Source organism: Sus scrofa, chromosome 3, assembly GCF_000003025.6.
Source record: "Sus scrofa isolate TJ Tabasco breed Duroc chromosome 3, Sscrofa11.1, whole genome shotgun sequence".
NCBI lineage: Eukaryota > Metazoa > Chordata > Mammalia > Artiodactyla > Suidae > Sus > Sus scrofa.
In genome coordinates this window covers 17672965-17689217 of record NC_010445.4, presented here as the reverse complement: position 1 = coordinate 17689217, position 16253 = coordinate 17672965, and the positions used below count along the sequence as shown (strand labels likewise).

General features: G+C 47.7%; 1 protein-coding gene across 1 annotated transcript in view; it reads left to right on the top strand.

The window, feature by feature from the left end:
• SRCAP (Snf2 related CREBBP activator protein) overlaps positions 1 to 16253 on the top strand; it is a 40489-nt gene that overhangs the window by 13645 nt on the left and 10591 nt on the right. The window contains exons 17-27 of the mRNA XM_005653006.3: positions 328 to 464; positions 553 to 739; positions 4126 to 4295; positions 4683 to 4948; positions 5156 to 5443; positions 6217 to 6381; positions 6668 to 6853; positions 7075 to 7341; positions 7676 to 9150; positions 14307 to 14572; positions 14709 to 14911. Coding sequence (XP_005653063.1) covers positions 328 to 464; positions 553 to 739; positions 4126 to 4295; positions 4683 to 4948; positions 5156 to 5443; positions 6217 to 6381; positions 6668 to 6853; positions 7075 to 7341; positions 7676 to 9150; positions 14307 to 14572; positions 14709 to 14911 — 3610 coding nt within the window. The remainder of the gene's footprint in view (positions 1 to 327; positions 465 to 552; positions 740 to 4125; positions 4296 to 4682; positions 4949 to 5155; positions 5444 to 6216; positions 6382 to 6667; positions 6854 to 7074; positions 7342 to 7675; positions 9151 to 14306; positions 14573 to 14708; positions 14912 to 16253) is intronic.

The following is a 16253-nucleotide window of genomic DNA, read 5'->3' as shown; positions in this document are numbered from 1 at the left end:
AGGATTTACTTTCATAATCTTGTAGTTTTGACTTATCCCTTCTACATAGTTGCTCTGCTCTCAGTCCTTCGTTTTACTGTTTCTTATGTGGTGGTATCATTTGTGTGTCTGTCTCTTTCATTATAGTAAATTCCTTGAGAGGCGGGCTTGCATCTGACTCATCTTTATGTGATTGGTTCCTGGCATTGCTGCATGGCTCCATGAATGTTTACTGATGGGCTAAGCCAGCGCTCCGCTGGTCATCAGGCCAAGACCCAGGTAGAAGGTCTAGGCTGGGGCTCAGTTGCCAGCTGTTCTCCTGTCAGCCTCCTGCTTATTTGCTTTTAGGTTTTGCGGCCTTTTTTGCTGCGCCGAGTTAAAGTGGATGTTGAGAAGCAGATGCCTAAAAAGTATGAGCATGTTATCCGCTGCCGGCTCTCCAAGCGCCAGCGCTGTCTCTATGATGACTTCATGGCACAGACCACGTAAGGGAGGACCGAGGGTGGGCCTGGGACCCTAAAGTGGAGCAGAGGCGACTATCAAGATGCCCCATTTATTTCTTCTTTTTCTCAGAACTAAGGAGACACTAGCCACGGGCCATTTCATGAGCGTCATCAACATTTTGATGCAGCTTCGAAAAGTCTGCAATCATCCAAACCTGTTTGACCCTCGACCTGTTACCTCCCCCTTCATCACTCCAGGCATCTGTTTCAGCACCGCTTCTCTGGTGCTAAGGGCCACTGATGTCCACCCTCTCCAGGTAAGCAGTTGCCCCCAAGGTTGTTGGCTCTACCCCAACACTGTACCTCTTTTCTTTAGGCCAGAGTCTGTTCTTTTGCAGCCTTCTCCTGTCACCTCAGCACGTTTCCAGTTTCACCGATTTCTGTGTCAGTTTTAGTATGCTAATTACCAATCTCTAATCCTAAATTTGCTTGCCCTTTAAAATAGGGATTACAGGAGTTGCCTTATGGAGCGACAGGTTAACGATACGGCGTTATCACTGCTTTAGCCAGGAAGCTTCCACATGCCACAAGCATGGGAACCCCCCCACACACCCCAAAGAACAAATGGGATTATAAGGCCTATTTTGTAGTATGCTTGTGAGAATTGTTAATATTTTTAGAAGAGCCTGGCACGTTAATGATATCAATTTTTTTTTCTTACTCCCTCTACCCCTAGTTTTTGTTTTTATTATGGTAAAATTCACATAATAAATTTTACCCTTTTTTTTTTTTGGCTGCGCATGTGGCATAAGGAAGTTTCTGGGCCAGGGATTGAACCCATGTCACCGCAGTGACCCAAACCACTATAGTGACAATGCCAGATCCTTAGCCTGCTGCGCCATCGTAGAACTCTCAGATTTTAGCATTTTAACCATTTTTCAGCATATGGTATAGTGGCGTTGGGTACCTTCATGTGGTTGTGCAGCCATCACCACATCTGTTTTCAGAAATATTTTCATCTTACTAAACTGAAGCTTCACACTCGGTAAATGATAACTCTCCATTCTTCCTCCATCCCCAGCACTTGGCAGCCACCTTTCTACTTTGTCTCTATAAATTATTCTAGGTATTTAATATATATGGAATTCTGTAGCATTTATCCTTTTGTGACTGGTGTATTTCACTTAATAGAATATCTTCTAAGGTTCATTGGGCATTTCCATCGTGGCTCAGCAGTGGTAAATCTGATTAGTATCGATGAGGATGTGGATTCGATCCCTGACCTTGCTTGGTGAGTTAAGGATATGCTGTTGCCATGAGATGTGGTGTTGGTTGCCCAGGCGCAATGGAGCTGGTGTTGGTGTGGATGTGGTGTAGGCCTGCTATAGCTCCAGTTCCACCCCTGGCCTGGGAACTTCCATATGCCTCGGGTGTGGCTCTACAAAGACCAAACAGATAAAGGTTTCATCCATGTTATGACATGTGTCAGAATTTTCTTCTTTTTAAAGTTGGGTAAAATTTTGTTGTACATGTTTTTTACTTTTTGTTTTCATCGGATTCCCCCCCCCTTTTTTTTTTTGCTTTTTAGGGCTGCACCCATGGCATATGGAGGTTCCCAGGCTAGGGGGTCCAATCAGAGCTACAGCTGCTGTCCTCCGCCATAGCCACAGCAATGCCAGATCTAAGCCAAGTCTGCGACCTACATACACCACAACTCACGGCAACACCAGATCCTCGACCCACTGAGCGAGGCCAGGAATCGAGCCTGCAACCTCCTGGTTCCTAATTGGATTAATTTCTGCTGTGCCACAACGGGAACTTCTTTTCTCCCTTTTAAAATTATTTATTTATTTATTGTTTTTTAGAGCCACACCTTCAGCATGTGGAAGTGCCCAGGCTAGGGGTCAAGTCAGCTACAGCTGCCGCCTACACCACAGCCACAGCGATGCCAGATCTGAGCCATGTCTGCAACCTACAGCACAGCTCACAACAACACTGCATCCTTAACCCACTGAGTGAGGCCAGGGATTGAACCCACATCCTTATGGATACTGGTTGGCTTCTTTGCTCTCTCTCTCTCTCTCTCTTTTTTTTTTTTTTTCCTTTCCTAAGGCTGCTTCCTGCGGCATGTGAAGGTTCCCAGGCTAGGGGTCTAATTGGAGCTGCAGCTGCCGGCCTACGCCAGAGCCACAGCAACGCTGGATCTGAGCCGCGTCTGCAACCTACACCACAGCTCACAGCAATGCCGGATCCTTAACCCACTGAGCAAGGCCGGGGATTGAACCCGCAACCTCATGGTTCCTAGTCAGATTTGTTAACCACTGCACCAGGACGGGAACTCCTTGGTTGGCTTCTTAACCCACTGAACCACAATGGGAACTCCTTTTTGCCTTTTTCTTAGGATCTCAGTTGTGTATATGGAGGTTCCCAGACCAGGGGTCAAATTGGAGCAACAGCTGCCAGCCTACACCACAGCTACTGCGATGCCAGATCCGAGCTGCATTTTTGACCTACACTACAGCTCATGGTAACACCAGATCCTTAACCCACTGAGTGAGGCCAGGGACCGAACCCACATCCTCATGGATACTAGTCAGGTTCTTAACCCACCAGTCTGTTTTTAACTTTTTGAGGAACCACCGTACTGTTTTCCATAGCAGCTGCACTATTTTACATTCCTGCCAACAGTTTGCAAAGGTTCTGATTTTTCCACATCTGTGCCAAGCATCTGTTTTCTGGGGTTTTCTGATAATGGCTATCTTAATGGATATCTCATTGTGTTTTTGATTTTCATTTAACTCACGATTAGTGATGTTGAGCATCTTTTCATATGCGTGTTGTTTTACTCTGCAAAAATGGCTGTTAAAGACCTTGCCTTTTTTTTTTTTTTTTTTCCCCCTTTTTAGGGCTGCTCCCGTGGAATATGGAAGTTCCCAGGCTAGGGGTCAAATTGGAGCTGCTGCTGCCAGCCTATGCCACATCTACAGCAACATGGAATCTGAGCCACATCTGCAACTTACACCACAGCTCATGACAATGCTGGATCCTACTGAGTGAGGCCAAGGATTGAACTTACATCCTTATGGATGCTAGTTGAGTTCGTAATCTACTGAGCCGTGATGGGAACTCCCTTTGCCAATTTTTCTTTTCTTTTCTTTTTTTTTTTTTTTTTTTTGGTGTATTTTTGTCTTTTCTAGGGCCTCAGCTGCAGCATATGAAGGTTCCTAGGCTAGGGCTCTGATCGGAACCGTAGCCGCCAGCCTCACCACAGCCAAGGCAACGCCAGATCTGAGCCATGTCTGCGATGTACACCACAGCTCACAGGCAACGTCAGGTCCTTAACCCACTGAGCAAGGCCAGGGATTGAACCTGAAATGTCATGGTTCCTAGTCGCATTCGTTAACCACTGAGCCACGTCGGGAACTCTGCCACTTTTTCAATTGAATTGTTAGGGGTTTTTTTTTGTTGGGTTGTGGAACTACTTTATGTTTGCCAGATATTGGCTTCTTAGCTGATACATGATTTGTTAATAGCTTGGTCCCATTCTTTGGGTCGCCTTTTCACTCTATTAATAGTGTCCTTTGATGCATTCCTGCTTATCATTTTTTTTCTATTCTTGTCTGTGCTTTTGGTGTGATATCCAAGAAGTCATTGCCACATTGTCCTCTTTGACCCCTTGCTTTTGTATTATTTTTTATGTCAGCGGATAGACATGGGTCGGTTTGATCTCATTGGCCTGGAGGGTCGTGTCTCTAGATATGAGGCTGACACATTTCTGCCCCAGCACCGCCTTTCCCGTCGGCTTCTGCTAGAGGTGGCTACTGCTCCTGACCCCCCACCCCGGCCCAAGCCAGTCAAGATGAAGGTCAACAGGTACCAGGGTTGAGGAACTAGGGGATGGGTTCCTAGAAAAAAGTGGCTGCAGCTGGCTCTGGGGAATTGTGGGAAGGATAGAATTGGAGGCTAGACTACAATGTTTGTGCGAGATGGATTCAAAATATTTGGACTGGGGAAGAAACTAAAAGATGGTCCTGGGAGAGGCCCTTGTGTCTTTCACTGATTTCCCCCACCCCCTCCACCTTGGTGCTTTTTGGTTATCGGATATCTTTCCCTCTTTCTCCTTTGGGTCTTAACCTTTCCCTCCTTTGTTTTTATAATCTCTGTTCTTCTACCTTACCTTCCTTGTTTTTCCTTACTTGTTTATTCATTTCTTTTTACTCTCCCTCTTTTCCCACCCATCCCCTTGTTTTTTCCTCATAGGATGCTGCAGCCAGTGCCCAAGCAAGAAGGCCGTACAGTGGTGGTGGTGAACAGTCCACGGACCCCCCTGGGCCCTGTCCCAGTCCGACCCCCTCCAGGCTCTGAGCTGTCAGCCCAGCCCACCCCTGGCCCAACCCCCCCAGTGCTGCCAGCACCACTGATGGTATCGCCCTCGCCTGCTGGGCCCCCACTTATTCCAGCATCCCGGCCTCCTGGCCCTGTACTTTTGCCCCCACTGCAACCAAACAGTGGGCCTCTCCCCCAGGGTGAGTTGCAAAGGAGCTAGGATGCTGGGGGTTACTTTAGGCAAATTGTTCAGATTTCGGGAGATGTGATGAAATTAGTGTTTGAGGAACTGGGTTGGAGAAGGGGTTTGATATTTGATGGGCTAGAAGGAATTATGTGTGGAGGTTTCTAGTAGGTTAAGGCTTTAGTCAAGGTATATCTGACAAGTGTTTGCTTTTTGTTTACAGTGTTGCCATCACCTCTGGGGGTCCTGAGTGGGACCTCACGGCCTCCTGCACCAACCCTGTCCCTGAAGCCAGCCCCGCCTGCCCCTGTTCGCCTGAGCCCTGCCCCACCCCCAGGTTCCTCCAGCTTATTGAAGCCCCTTACAGTCCCACCAGGGTATACCTTCCCTTCTGCTGCTGTCACCACCACCTCTACCACCACAGCCACTGCTCCCACCACGGCAGTACCAGCTCCTACTCCTGCACCACAGCGCCTCATCCTGTCTCCCGATATGCAAGCTCGCCTGCCGTGTAAGTTCCTGGGGCTTTGTGCGGGAGTAGAACTTGAGGTGGGAAAAAGGCTTATTTGCCATGGAGCTGGAGAAGAAAAGTTTGGGGCCATGAGTGTGTCAAATTTTTGGTAGCTAAGATATATTAGGTATTTGGGTAGATAGCAATAAATCATAAGCAAGAGTCCTCAAGAAGTTCCCAGTATGGCTCAGCGGGTTATGAACCCGACTGGTATCTGTGAGGATGTGGATTTGATCCTTGGCCCCGCTCAGTGGGATCCAGCATTGCTGTGAGCTGTGGTGTAGGTCGCAGACGCAGCTTGCCTCCCATGTTACTCTGGCTGTGGCGTAGGCCAGTGGCTGCAGCTCTGATGTGACCCTGGCCCAGGAATGTCCATATGCCTTGGGTGTGGCCCTAATAAACTCAAGCCCTCAGGTAGTTCACAGTGTGGTGGGGGAAATGGCACATAGGTGAATAAAGAGTGGTAAGCTTAGCAGTAGAAAATTATTTGGGATAACACAGCAGTATAAGGAGGGGGCTGGTGATATGATTAGCTCAGTATGGTGGCAGGCTGTTAGAGGATGTCAAGGAGATAGCAGGTGAACAGGTGGGATTGGAAGGAGTAGTATGTCAAAAGTTCCAAAGCTGTACATGGAGGCAGAACTTGTTGGAACATGGTAAATTTAGGGGCCTTAAAGTTTGGAGAAACTGGAGACTCGTGCTTCATGAAGGTCTGTGAAGTGACATTGAGCAGAGTGAGCCTGGTGTACATTAAGCCCCTTCTTTATTTATAGCAGGTGAAGTGGTCAGCATCGGGCAGTTGGCCTCCCTGGCACAACGTCCAGTGGCTAGTGCAGGGGGAAGCAAACCTCTCACCTTCCAAATCCAGGGCAACAAGCTGACTTTGACTGGTGCCCAGGTGCGCCAGCTTGCTGTGGGGCAGCCCCGCCCGCTGCAAAGTAGGTAAAACCCACCCCCTGTCCTGCCTTTTTCCTCCTCTTCCTTGTCCTTTTGTTTTTGTGGCTCTTTTCAGACGTCAGCCTTTATGTTTCGCTCCCTAGCTTTTGGTGGGGGGGGGGGCCAAGGGGAATGGTTGGAGGGGGTCTTTTGATCAAGGTAGGGATGAAGTCTTTCTAGAGAAGTTATTCTTCCTTCTCTGTTCTTTCTCTCTTCTCTTGCCCTTGCCTCTGCCCTCCTCCGGCTGATAGCTGCTTCTCTCTCTCTTTCTCTCTTCCCTTAACCCAGGGAATGTGGTGCACCTGGTGTCAGCAGGGGGGCAGCACCACCTCATCAGCCAGCCTGCCCATGTGGCCCTCATCCAGGCCGTGGCCCCGACCCCTGGCCCCACCCCTGTCTCTGTGCTGCCTTCTTCGACCCCCAGCACCACCCCTGCCCCCACTGGCCTCAGCCTTCCGCTTGCTGCTAACCAGGGTGAGGCTTCTGGCCTTCCTACTTACTTAGCCTTTGCTGGCCTTGATCCTTCTAGGCATACCCTGGGCGGCTACTATCTGTCCAGCCTTCCCTCAGTGTTGTTTGCCCCTGCCAGTATCTCTATTAGCTGTCTGCTACCCTCTCCTGCCCTTGGACTTCTTCCATCCTTTGGGTCTTTTGTTTCTTTTCTACCTTCCCCTCAATGTAGCTTCCTCTTGCAGTGCCACCAACCATGGTGAATAATACAGGCGTGGTGAAGATTGTAGTGAGACAGGCCCCTCGGGATGGACTGACTCCTGTTCCTCCGTTGGCCCCAGCACCCCGGCCTCCAAGCTCTGGGCTTCCAGCTGTGTTGACTCCACGCCCCACCTTAACCCCTGGCCGTCTATCCACGCCTACTCTGGGTAGTGCCCGGGCCCCCATACCCACGTCCACTCTGGTGAGGCCCCTTCTCAAGCTGGTCCACAGTCCTTCGCCTGAAGTCAATGGTGAGTCCAGGTGGCTGAGGCCAATAATTTCTGCCAGAAATGGAGAGGTGGCCCAGAGGATTTCTTAAGTCACTCACATCCTTTCATTATCAGCATATTGATTTGCATTGGCCCTCAGAACAGACTCTTGGACCCTTGCCTTATTCCAAGATACATTAGTTGGGACCTTGGAGGGAAAGGAAATGTTAAATTGTCAGCTTCCTTGAGTCTGTCTTATGGTATGGGAGTGAAGGTTTTCTGGGAAACAGGTGCAGCTTGAGGGTAAGGGAAAGGTTGGTACAGGGTCATAGATCAGTGAAAGAATGTTGGGCTGATTTATCTTCTGTCTCCACAGCTTCAGCACCCGGAGCTGCTCCATTGGCCATCTCTTCTCCTCTTCCTGTGCCGTCCTCACTCCCTGGGCCAGTCTCTTCTCCGATGCCGGTTCCCAACTCCTCTCCACTTGCTAGTCCTGTGTCTTCTGCAGTCTCAGTTCCAGTGTCATCTTCACTCCCCATTTCTATCTCCACAACGCTTCCTGCCCCAGCCTCAGTTCCACTCACCATCCCCATCTCAGCCCCCTTGCCTGTTTCAGCTTCAGGCCCAGCTCTTTTGACCAGTGTGACTCCGACACTGGCACCTGTTGTCTCAGCAGCTACTGGACCTCCCTCTTTGGCACCAGTTGGGGCTTCCCCATCAGCGTCAGCCTTGACCCTAGGTTTGGCCACAACTCCATCCCTGTCCCCATCTCAGGCACCTGGTCATCCTCTGTTGTTGGCTCCAGCCTCTTCACATGTCCCAGGGTTGAACTCAACTGTGGCCCCAGCATGTTCACCTGTTCTGGTGCCAGCTTCTGCTCTGGCCAATCCTTTTCCGGCAGCACCAAATCCAGCTCCAGCTCAGGCTTCCCTTCTGGCTCCAGCACCTACTGCATCTCAGGCTCTAGCCACCTCTCTGGCTCCCATGGTGGCATCACCAACAGCAATCCTGGCTCCTCCTTCTTCTCTGGCTCCTCTTCCAGTCCTGGCTCCGTCACAGACTTCGATTCCAGTTCTGGCTTCGTCATCTACTCCAGGAACTCCTTTAGCCTCAGCTTCTTCACTGGTGCCAGCCCCGGCTCCTGCATTGGCTCCATCGTCAGCTCAAACCATGGTACCGGCCCCGATTCCATCACCTCTCCCAAGTCCGGCTTCTACGCAGACACTGGCTTTACCCTCAGCTTTAGCATCCACTCTTGGCGGCTCATCTCCATCTCAGACACTCTCTTTGGGAACTGGGAGCCCTCAAGGTCCCTTTCCAGCTCAGACGTTGTCGTTGACTCCAGCATCATCCCTAGTACCAGCTCCAGCCCAGACACTGTCTTTGGCACCAGGACCACCATTGGGTCCATCTCAGACGCTCTCTCTGGCACCAGCACCCCCTCTGGCTCCAGTTTCTCCGATGGGCCCGGCCCCAGCTCACACACTGACTTTGGCTCCAGTATCGTCATCTGCTGCTTCACTCCTGGCCCCACCTTCAGTGCAAACACTGACCTTGAGCCCTGCCCCAGTTTCGGTGCCCGCCATAGGCCCAGTGGCAACTCAGACTCTGGCGCTGGCCCCAGCCTCAACACAGGCCCCAGCTTCCCAGGCATCCTCCCTTGGGGTTTCTGCATCTGGTGCCGCTCCCTTGCCCGTCACCATGGTATCCCGGCTGCCTGTTTCCAAGGATGAGCCTGAGACACTGACATTACGCTCTGGTCCCCCCAGCCCTCCTTCCACTGCTACCTCGTTCAGTGGTCCCCGGCCTCGACGCCAGCCCCCACCACCACCTCGTTCCCCTTTCTATCTGGTAAGTTTTACTGCCTTAAAGGAGAGGGAAAAGAAAATTGAATTTCACTGGAGTGTTGGTAGAGTGATTAGAACAAAAAATGTCACCAGTGCTCGCTGGCGCAGTGGGTTAAGAATTCAACTGCACGGGCTCAGGTCACTGCCAGAGTGAGGGTTCAATCCACGGGCTGGCGCAATGGGTTAAAGGACGCAGCTGCAGCTCGGATTCAGTCCCTTTCCTGGTAACTTCATATGCAGCAGATGTGGCCATTAGAAGGGAAAAAAAAGTCACTTTTATCTTGGTAAATTAGCTCCTGGTTTTGTGGACCTAATATTTGAACTTGAAATGCCATTAAACAAGGCCCATCTCTTGCCTGAGCCTTTTTTTTTTTTTTTTTTTGGCTTTTTAGGGCCACACCTGTGGCATGTGGAAATTTCCGGGCTAGGGGTTGAATTGGAGCTGCAGCTTCCAGCATACATCATAGCCACCGCAACACTAGATCTGAGCCTCACCTGCAACCTGCACAGCAGCTCATGGCAATGCTGGAACCCTAACCCACTGAGTAAGGCCAGGGAACAAACCCGAATCTTCATGGATGCTAGTTGTGTTCGTTTCTGCTGAGCCACAGTGGGAACTTCCTTGTTCTGCCTTTCTTACAGGAGTAATTGACAAATAATGTACTTTGGGGAAGGTGTTGGTGTTTGTTTTTTGGCTATACCAGCAGCGTGTGGAAGTTCCCAGGCCAGGGGTCAAACCCTGCACGGCATCAACCTGGCATCAACCTGAGCCGCTGTGTGGCAATGCTGGATCCTTATTCTGCTGCGCCCCAAAGGAATGCCTACATGATGTATACTGATGTGTTCAAGACTTTGTTGTTGAAGTTTGTTTCTTTGGTTCTTGCTTACTCTTCAGAGTTAGTATTGGCATCTAGTACCTTCATTTTATAGATGAAACTAGCCTATTACATGATGTGGTGAAAGTTACACACCTTGTGAGAATACAGATGTGCTGATTCCATTGTTTTTTCCTCTTCTCCACAAGAGGCAGTTCTCAGGGACAGGGAAGACTTTTCTTTTTCTTTTTGTCTTTTTGCCATTTCTTGGGCTGTTCCTGCGGCATGTGGAGGTTCCCAGGCTAGGGGTCGAATCGGAGCTGTAGCCACCAGCCTACGCCAGAGCCACAGCAACGCAGGATCTGAGCCGCGTCTGCAATCCTTAACCCACTGAGCAAGGCCAGGGATCGAACCCGAAACCTCATGGTTCCTAGTCAGATTCGCTAACCACCGAGCCACGACGGGAACTCCGGGAAGATTTTTCTTGTGCTAAAACTCTATATCACCATCATCAAGTACTTGAATGAAGTGAGAAACAATACCACAAAGTACAGTTCCAGAAAGATCATAGTCTTTTAACTTTAATGGTCATTTCCTGTTATTTTTTACTGCAGTGGTGGTTAAGTGGGCAATAAAAAGAACTCTATTCCCTGTCACTTCATGGGCTTTCTGGTAGGTTTTTTTATTTTTTATTTTTTCTTCTTTGGCTGCCCTGTGGCATGTGGAGTTCCCAGGCCAAGGATCAGATCCTAGCTGAAGTCAAGACCTAAGCTGCAGCTGTGGCAACACTGGTTCACTAACACACTGTGCTGGGCTGGGGATTGAACCCCTTTCCCAGCGCTCCCAGCATGCTGCTGATCCCATTATACCCTTGCAGGAACTCTTTTCCTTTTTTAAATGGCCACACCGAAGCATGTGGAAGTTCCTGGCCTAGGGATTGAGTCCAAACTGCAGCTGCAACCTACCCTGCAGCTGTAGCAATGCTTGATCCTTTAAGCCCCTACTCCAGAATCCACACCTCTGTAGCAAACTTAGCTGCTGCAGTCAGATTCTTAGCCCATTGCCCCATATCAGGAACTCCTCTGGTAGCCTTTTTTTTTTTAAACCATGTATGTAATTCCGTATATTTTGGTTAAAGTTACAGGAGTTTTTGTTGTGGCTCAGCACTAAAGAGCCCAGCTGGTATCTATGAGGATGTGGGTTCGATCCTTGGCCTCGCTCAGTTGCTTAAGGATCCGAGTTGCTATGAGCTATAGTTTAGGTTGCAGATGCAGCTCAGATTTGGCACTGCTGTGGCTGTGGTGTAGGTGGGCACTTCTAGCTCTCATTTGACCCCTAGCCTGGGAACCTCCATGTGCTGTGGGTGCCGCCCTAAAAAGACAAAGAAAATTTGAAGTTACAACTCAGAATAAACCCAGACTTAAGAAGAAGAAAGATCTGATGAGTCCTTTCAGGCCCTGTGGTCTTTTTTGTAAGTCTGGTAATAGAGTTGCTGCTTATTTTTTGCCTCAGCCCTAGTACTCCACCCTCCATCAGTGCCCCTGGCTCCACCTTTGGTCTTTAATGTTACCAGAGTGGTCTGGCTTTTTAAAGTAGAGAGGTAATGAGCCTAGATCCTAGCCCAAGAGTGCAACCTCATGGTCATTGCTAAATTTTCATTGCTCTACAAGTAGGTATCAGCCTCTTGACACTGTTTTTTTATTTATACCATTTGACATATAAATCACACACATATAATTCACTCATTTAAACTGTACAATTAATTGGCTTTTAGTATATTTGGGGTTGTGCAACCATGACCATAATTAACTTTAGAATATTTTTATGGCCCTACAAAGAAACCCCACCTCCTTAGCCATCATCCCCAAACCTTTCCATGCCTTCCAGCTCTATGTAATCACTAATCTGCTTTTTTGTCTCTATAGATTAATCTGTGGAATCATATAACATATAGTCTTTTGTGTCTGGTTTCTTTCAACTTAATATTTTTGAGTGATATTTATCTGATAGTGAGACAAATATATAATGTATATTGGTACTTCGTTAATTTTATTGTTGAATAATATTCCATTGTACAAATATACCACATATATCTATTCATCAGTTGATGGGGGAACATTTGGATTGTTACTACTTTTTTGTCTGTTATAAATAATGCTGCTGTGAACATTTGTGTGTAAGACTTTGTATCTTCTCATATTTGCCATTATATCAGATGTAAATTTAGGATTGGAATTGCTGGGTTATGCTAACTGTGTTTGACTTTCTGATGAACTGCCAAACTGTTTTCCAAAGTGACTGTACCATTTTACATTTCCACTAGCAGCTTGTTAAGGGTTCTAGGTTTTATACATCTTTGCCAAAAACTTACTGTCTTTTTTATTATAATATTCATTCTAGTGGGTATGAAGTGGTATCCTGTGGTTTTGATTTGAATTTTCCTGATGACTAATGATGTTGAGCATCTGTTCAGTAGTTATTGGCCTTTTGTTTATCTTCTTTGAAGAAATGTCTGTTTAGATCCTTTGCCTTTTTGGGTTTTTTGTTTTGTTTTTTTTGTTTTTGTTTTTTTAGCTATTTTAGGGCCGCGCTGGTAGCATATGGAGGTTCCCAGGCTAGGGGTCAAATCAGAGCTATTGCCGCTGGCCTACACCATAGCCACCAGTGCAGGATCCAAGCTGCATCTGCAACCTACACCACAGCTCATGGCAACACCAGATCCTTAACCCACTGAGCGAGGCCAGGGATAGAACCTGCATCCTCACGCATCCTAGTTGGGTTTGTTAACTGCTGAGCCACAAAGGGAACTCCCCTTTACCTTTTTTAATTGAGTTGTTTTATTTTATTCCTTCTGATTATTGAGTTGTAGGAGTTGTTGTTTGTTTTTTTTGTTTGTTTGTTTGTTTTTCCTTTTTATGGCCATCCCTGTAGTATATGGAAGTTCCTAGGCCAGGGGTCAGATTGGAGCTGCAGCTGCTGGCCTAAGCCACACCCATAGCAACGCTGGATGCGAGCCGTGCTTGCAACCTACACCACAGCTCGCGGCAACTCCAGATTCCCGACCCACTGAGTGAGGCCAGGGATTGAACTCACATCCTCATGGATCCTAGTCAGGTTCATTTCTGCTCGGGCACAATGGGAACTCCTGTAGGAGTTCTTTATTCTGAATACAGGTTCTTTCTCAGATACATGGATTTGCAAATGTTTTCTCCTTTGCCACTACTTTGGAGAGCTGGCCTTAGTGATTTTTTTCTTCTGCTAGAATGCTTTCCTTCCTCACTAATCACCAGGAGCCAAGAAGTCAAGCTTAAGGTAGTAGTCAGGAAGGGAGATTTGGGTCACTGCTTCTTTTCAGGACCATTTCTTGGTCCAGTCTCCCTCATTATTTGTTCATTTAAATAGCATATTTATTGAGAGCCTACCTTGTACCAGGTACTGAGCTAGGTGATTACATTAAAAAATTAGATAAGTTCATGTTATATGGGGCTTACAGCTTAGTGGGTAGAAGACAGAATCATGCAGCTGTAAAACTTAACAAGTGTGATAAGTGCTGCAAAAAAGAGGAGGTTCCTGTGAAACTGGAATCACAAAGATGAGAAAAGATTGGGTCAAGGTGACACAGATTTCTGTCAGCCAGGGCACTCCCATTTTCTCTCTCAGGGTGATGGTACCCAAGTGTCTGGTTAGCTATTCCCATCCTACCCATCCCAGTCTGGCCTTTGGCAGAAACCTGCTGTGGGTTTGATTAGCCCCTCTGTATCCTGGAGGGATTTTAATAATTGTTTTGAATCTACTGCAGGAAGATAAATTAGTTTGGATATTCTGCAGTTAAGTGTTATATGGGAAAATTCTCACAAATCATCCATTCTATGAGCTTGTCGAATATATGGATGTTTTTTGCTTTTTAGGGCTGCACCTACAGCATGTGGAAGGTCCCAGGCTAGGGGTTGAACCTGAGCTGCAGCTGTGGGCCTATACCACAGCCACAGCAACGCTGGATCCTTAACCCACTGAGCAAGGTCAGGGATCGAACCTGGATCCTCATGGATCCTAGTCGGATTTGTTATTGCTGAGCCACGACAAGAACTGGATCTTAATTTTGAATATAGAGGGATCTACTTTGGTAGCATACAGGGAAGTTCAGGTTTCTCTTACAGAGAGGTTATTTCATATAACATTGTGAAAGGAATCACTCTTATTAATGACAGTTTGAAAAACTAAAATAGTGGGTTTTTTTTTTTTTAAGTTTATTGGTTTCCATAGATAATGTTTAATTCTGGGAGGAAATGCCAGTTTTTTATAAGGACGCTGATTACTTTTTCTGTGTTTCTCCTCTCATCCTCAGGACTCTCTGGAGGAAAAGCGGAAACAGCAGCGGTCTGAGCGCCTGGAACGGATTTTCCAACTTAGTGAGGCTCATGGGGCCCTGGCACCCGTGTATGGGACTGAAGTCCTGGATTTCTGTACCCTGCCCCAACCTGTTGCCAGCCCCATCGGCCCTCGTTCTCCTGGCCCCAGCCACCCCACCTTTTGGACTTATACCGAGGCTGCCCGCCAGGCTGTACTGTTTCCCCAGCAACGACTAGACCAGCTGTCAGAAATCATTGAGAGGTTGGCAGGGCTAAGTGCTAATGGGAAGTGGGTCTTGGGGCCTCTGAGTGGATATAGTGGTTAGGGCTGGTAAAGGTGCTAATTTCTGGGGGCCTTTTAGAATTCCATATATACTACTTGCCTTCTTCTTTTATAGGTTCATCTTTGTCATGCCTCCTGTGGAGGCACCTCCCCCTTCCCTGCATGCCTGCCACCCACCTCCTTGGCTGGCCCCACGTCAGGCAGCCTTCCAGGAGCAATTGGCCTGTGAGCTCTGGCCACGGGCTCGTCCTTTGCACCGTATTGTGTGTAACATGCGCACCCAGTTCCCTGACTTGAGGCTCATCCAGTATGATTGCGGTGAGTTCATTAGCCAGTGGAGGTCCCTTGACCTTTTTTCTTATCTTAGTAGCATGACTTATATCAAAGGGATGCTGTACATAAGGTCTCTGGATTTCATTAAACATTAGATAACTTTTTTAGTACACATACATGTGCACACATTTATTTATTTATTTATTTATTTACACTGGCTGTACCCATGGCTCATGGAAGTTCCTGGGTCAGGTATCAAATCTGTGCCTCTCAGCAGCAGCAGTGCTAGATCCCAGGGACCTGAGGCACTGCAGTCACAGATGCTTAATCCACGATGCCACAGCAGGAGCTCCTTAGGTAATTTTTTTTTTTTCCTTTTGATTTTTTGTCTTTTATCTTTTTAGGGCCACACCTGCAGCATTTGGAGGTTCCCAGGCTAGGGGTCGAATTGGAGCTCCACCTGCCGGCCTATGCCACAGTCACAGCAACGCCAGATCTGAGCCACATCTGCGACCTATACCATAGCTCATGGCAACACCAGATCCTTAACCCACTCACCAAGGCCAGGGATCGAACCGGCATCCTCATGGATGATAGTTGGGTTCGTTAACCGCTGAGCCACGACGTGAACTCCAGGTAATTCTTTTAGGTTATGCCTACAGATAGGATGGAGAAATGTAGGCCTTATGATAGATTCTTTGCATTCATGAATTTGATGAAAGTTGAAAATGTGTGCTGAACTCAGTATATTCAGTGATTATGTTGTGACCATCACATACTAATAGTTGGAGATATAATGGCAAATGAGATACCACAGCATGGAGTTTTCAGAGTTATGGGGAAAGCCATGAGGTGGTACACAGTAAATATTTAGTACCTTTTGCTTTGGGAAAAGACTTTTGGTTAGAATCCCATTGGTTAGAATCAATTTGCCTACAAGTCACAGAATACCAACCAAAAGTGGCTTAAACCACAAGATCATTTATTGTTTACTTAATGAGAAATGCTGAGAATGGAGTATAAAGGGCTGGTTTAACAGCTTAGTGGTGTCTTCATGGATCCAGGATTTCCACAGGCCATCCTGAGCTTTTATCTCTCTCTCTTTTGTTTGTTTGTTTGCTTATTTATTTATTGTCTTTTTTTTTTGTCTTTTCAGGGCGACACCAGTGGCATATGGAGGTTCCCAGGTTAGGGGTATAATTGGAGCTGTTGCTGCCTGTCTATGCCACAGCTACAGCAACGCCAGGTCCTAGCTGAGTCTGTGCCCTACACCACAGCTCACGGCAACGCCGGATCCTTAACCCAATGAGCGAGGCCAAGGATTGAACCCGCAACCTCATGGTTCTTAGTCGGATTGTTTCTGTGCCACAATGACGGGAACTCCTCT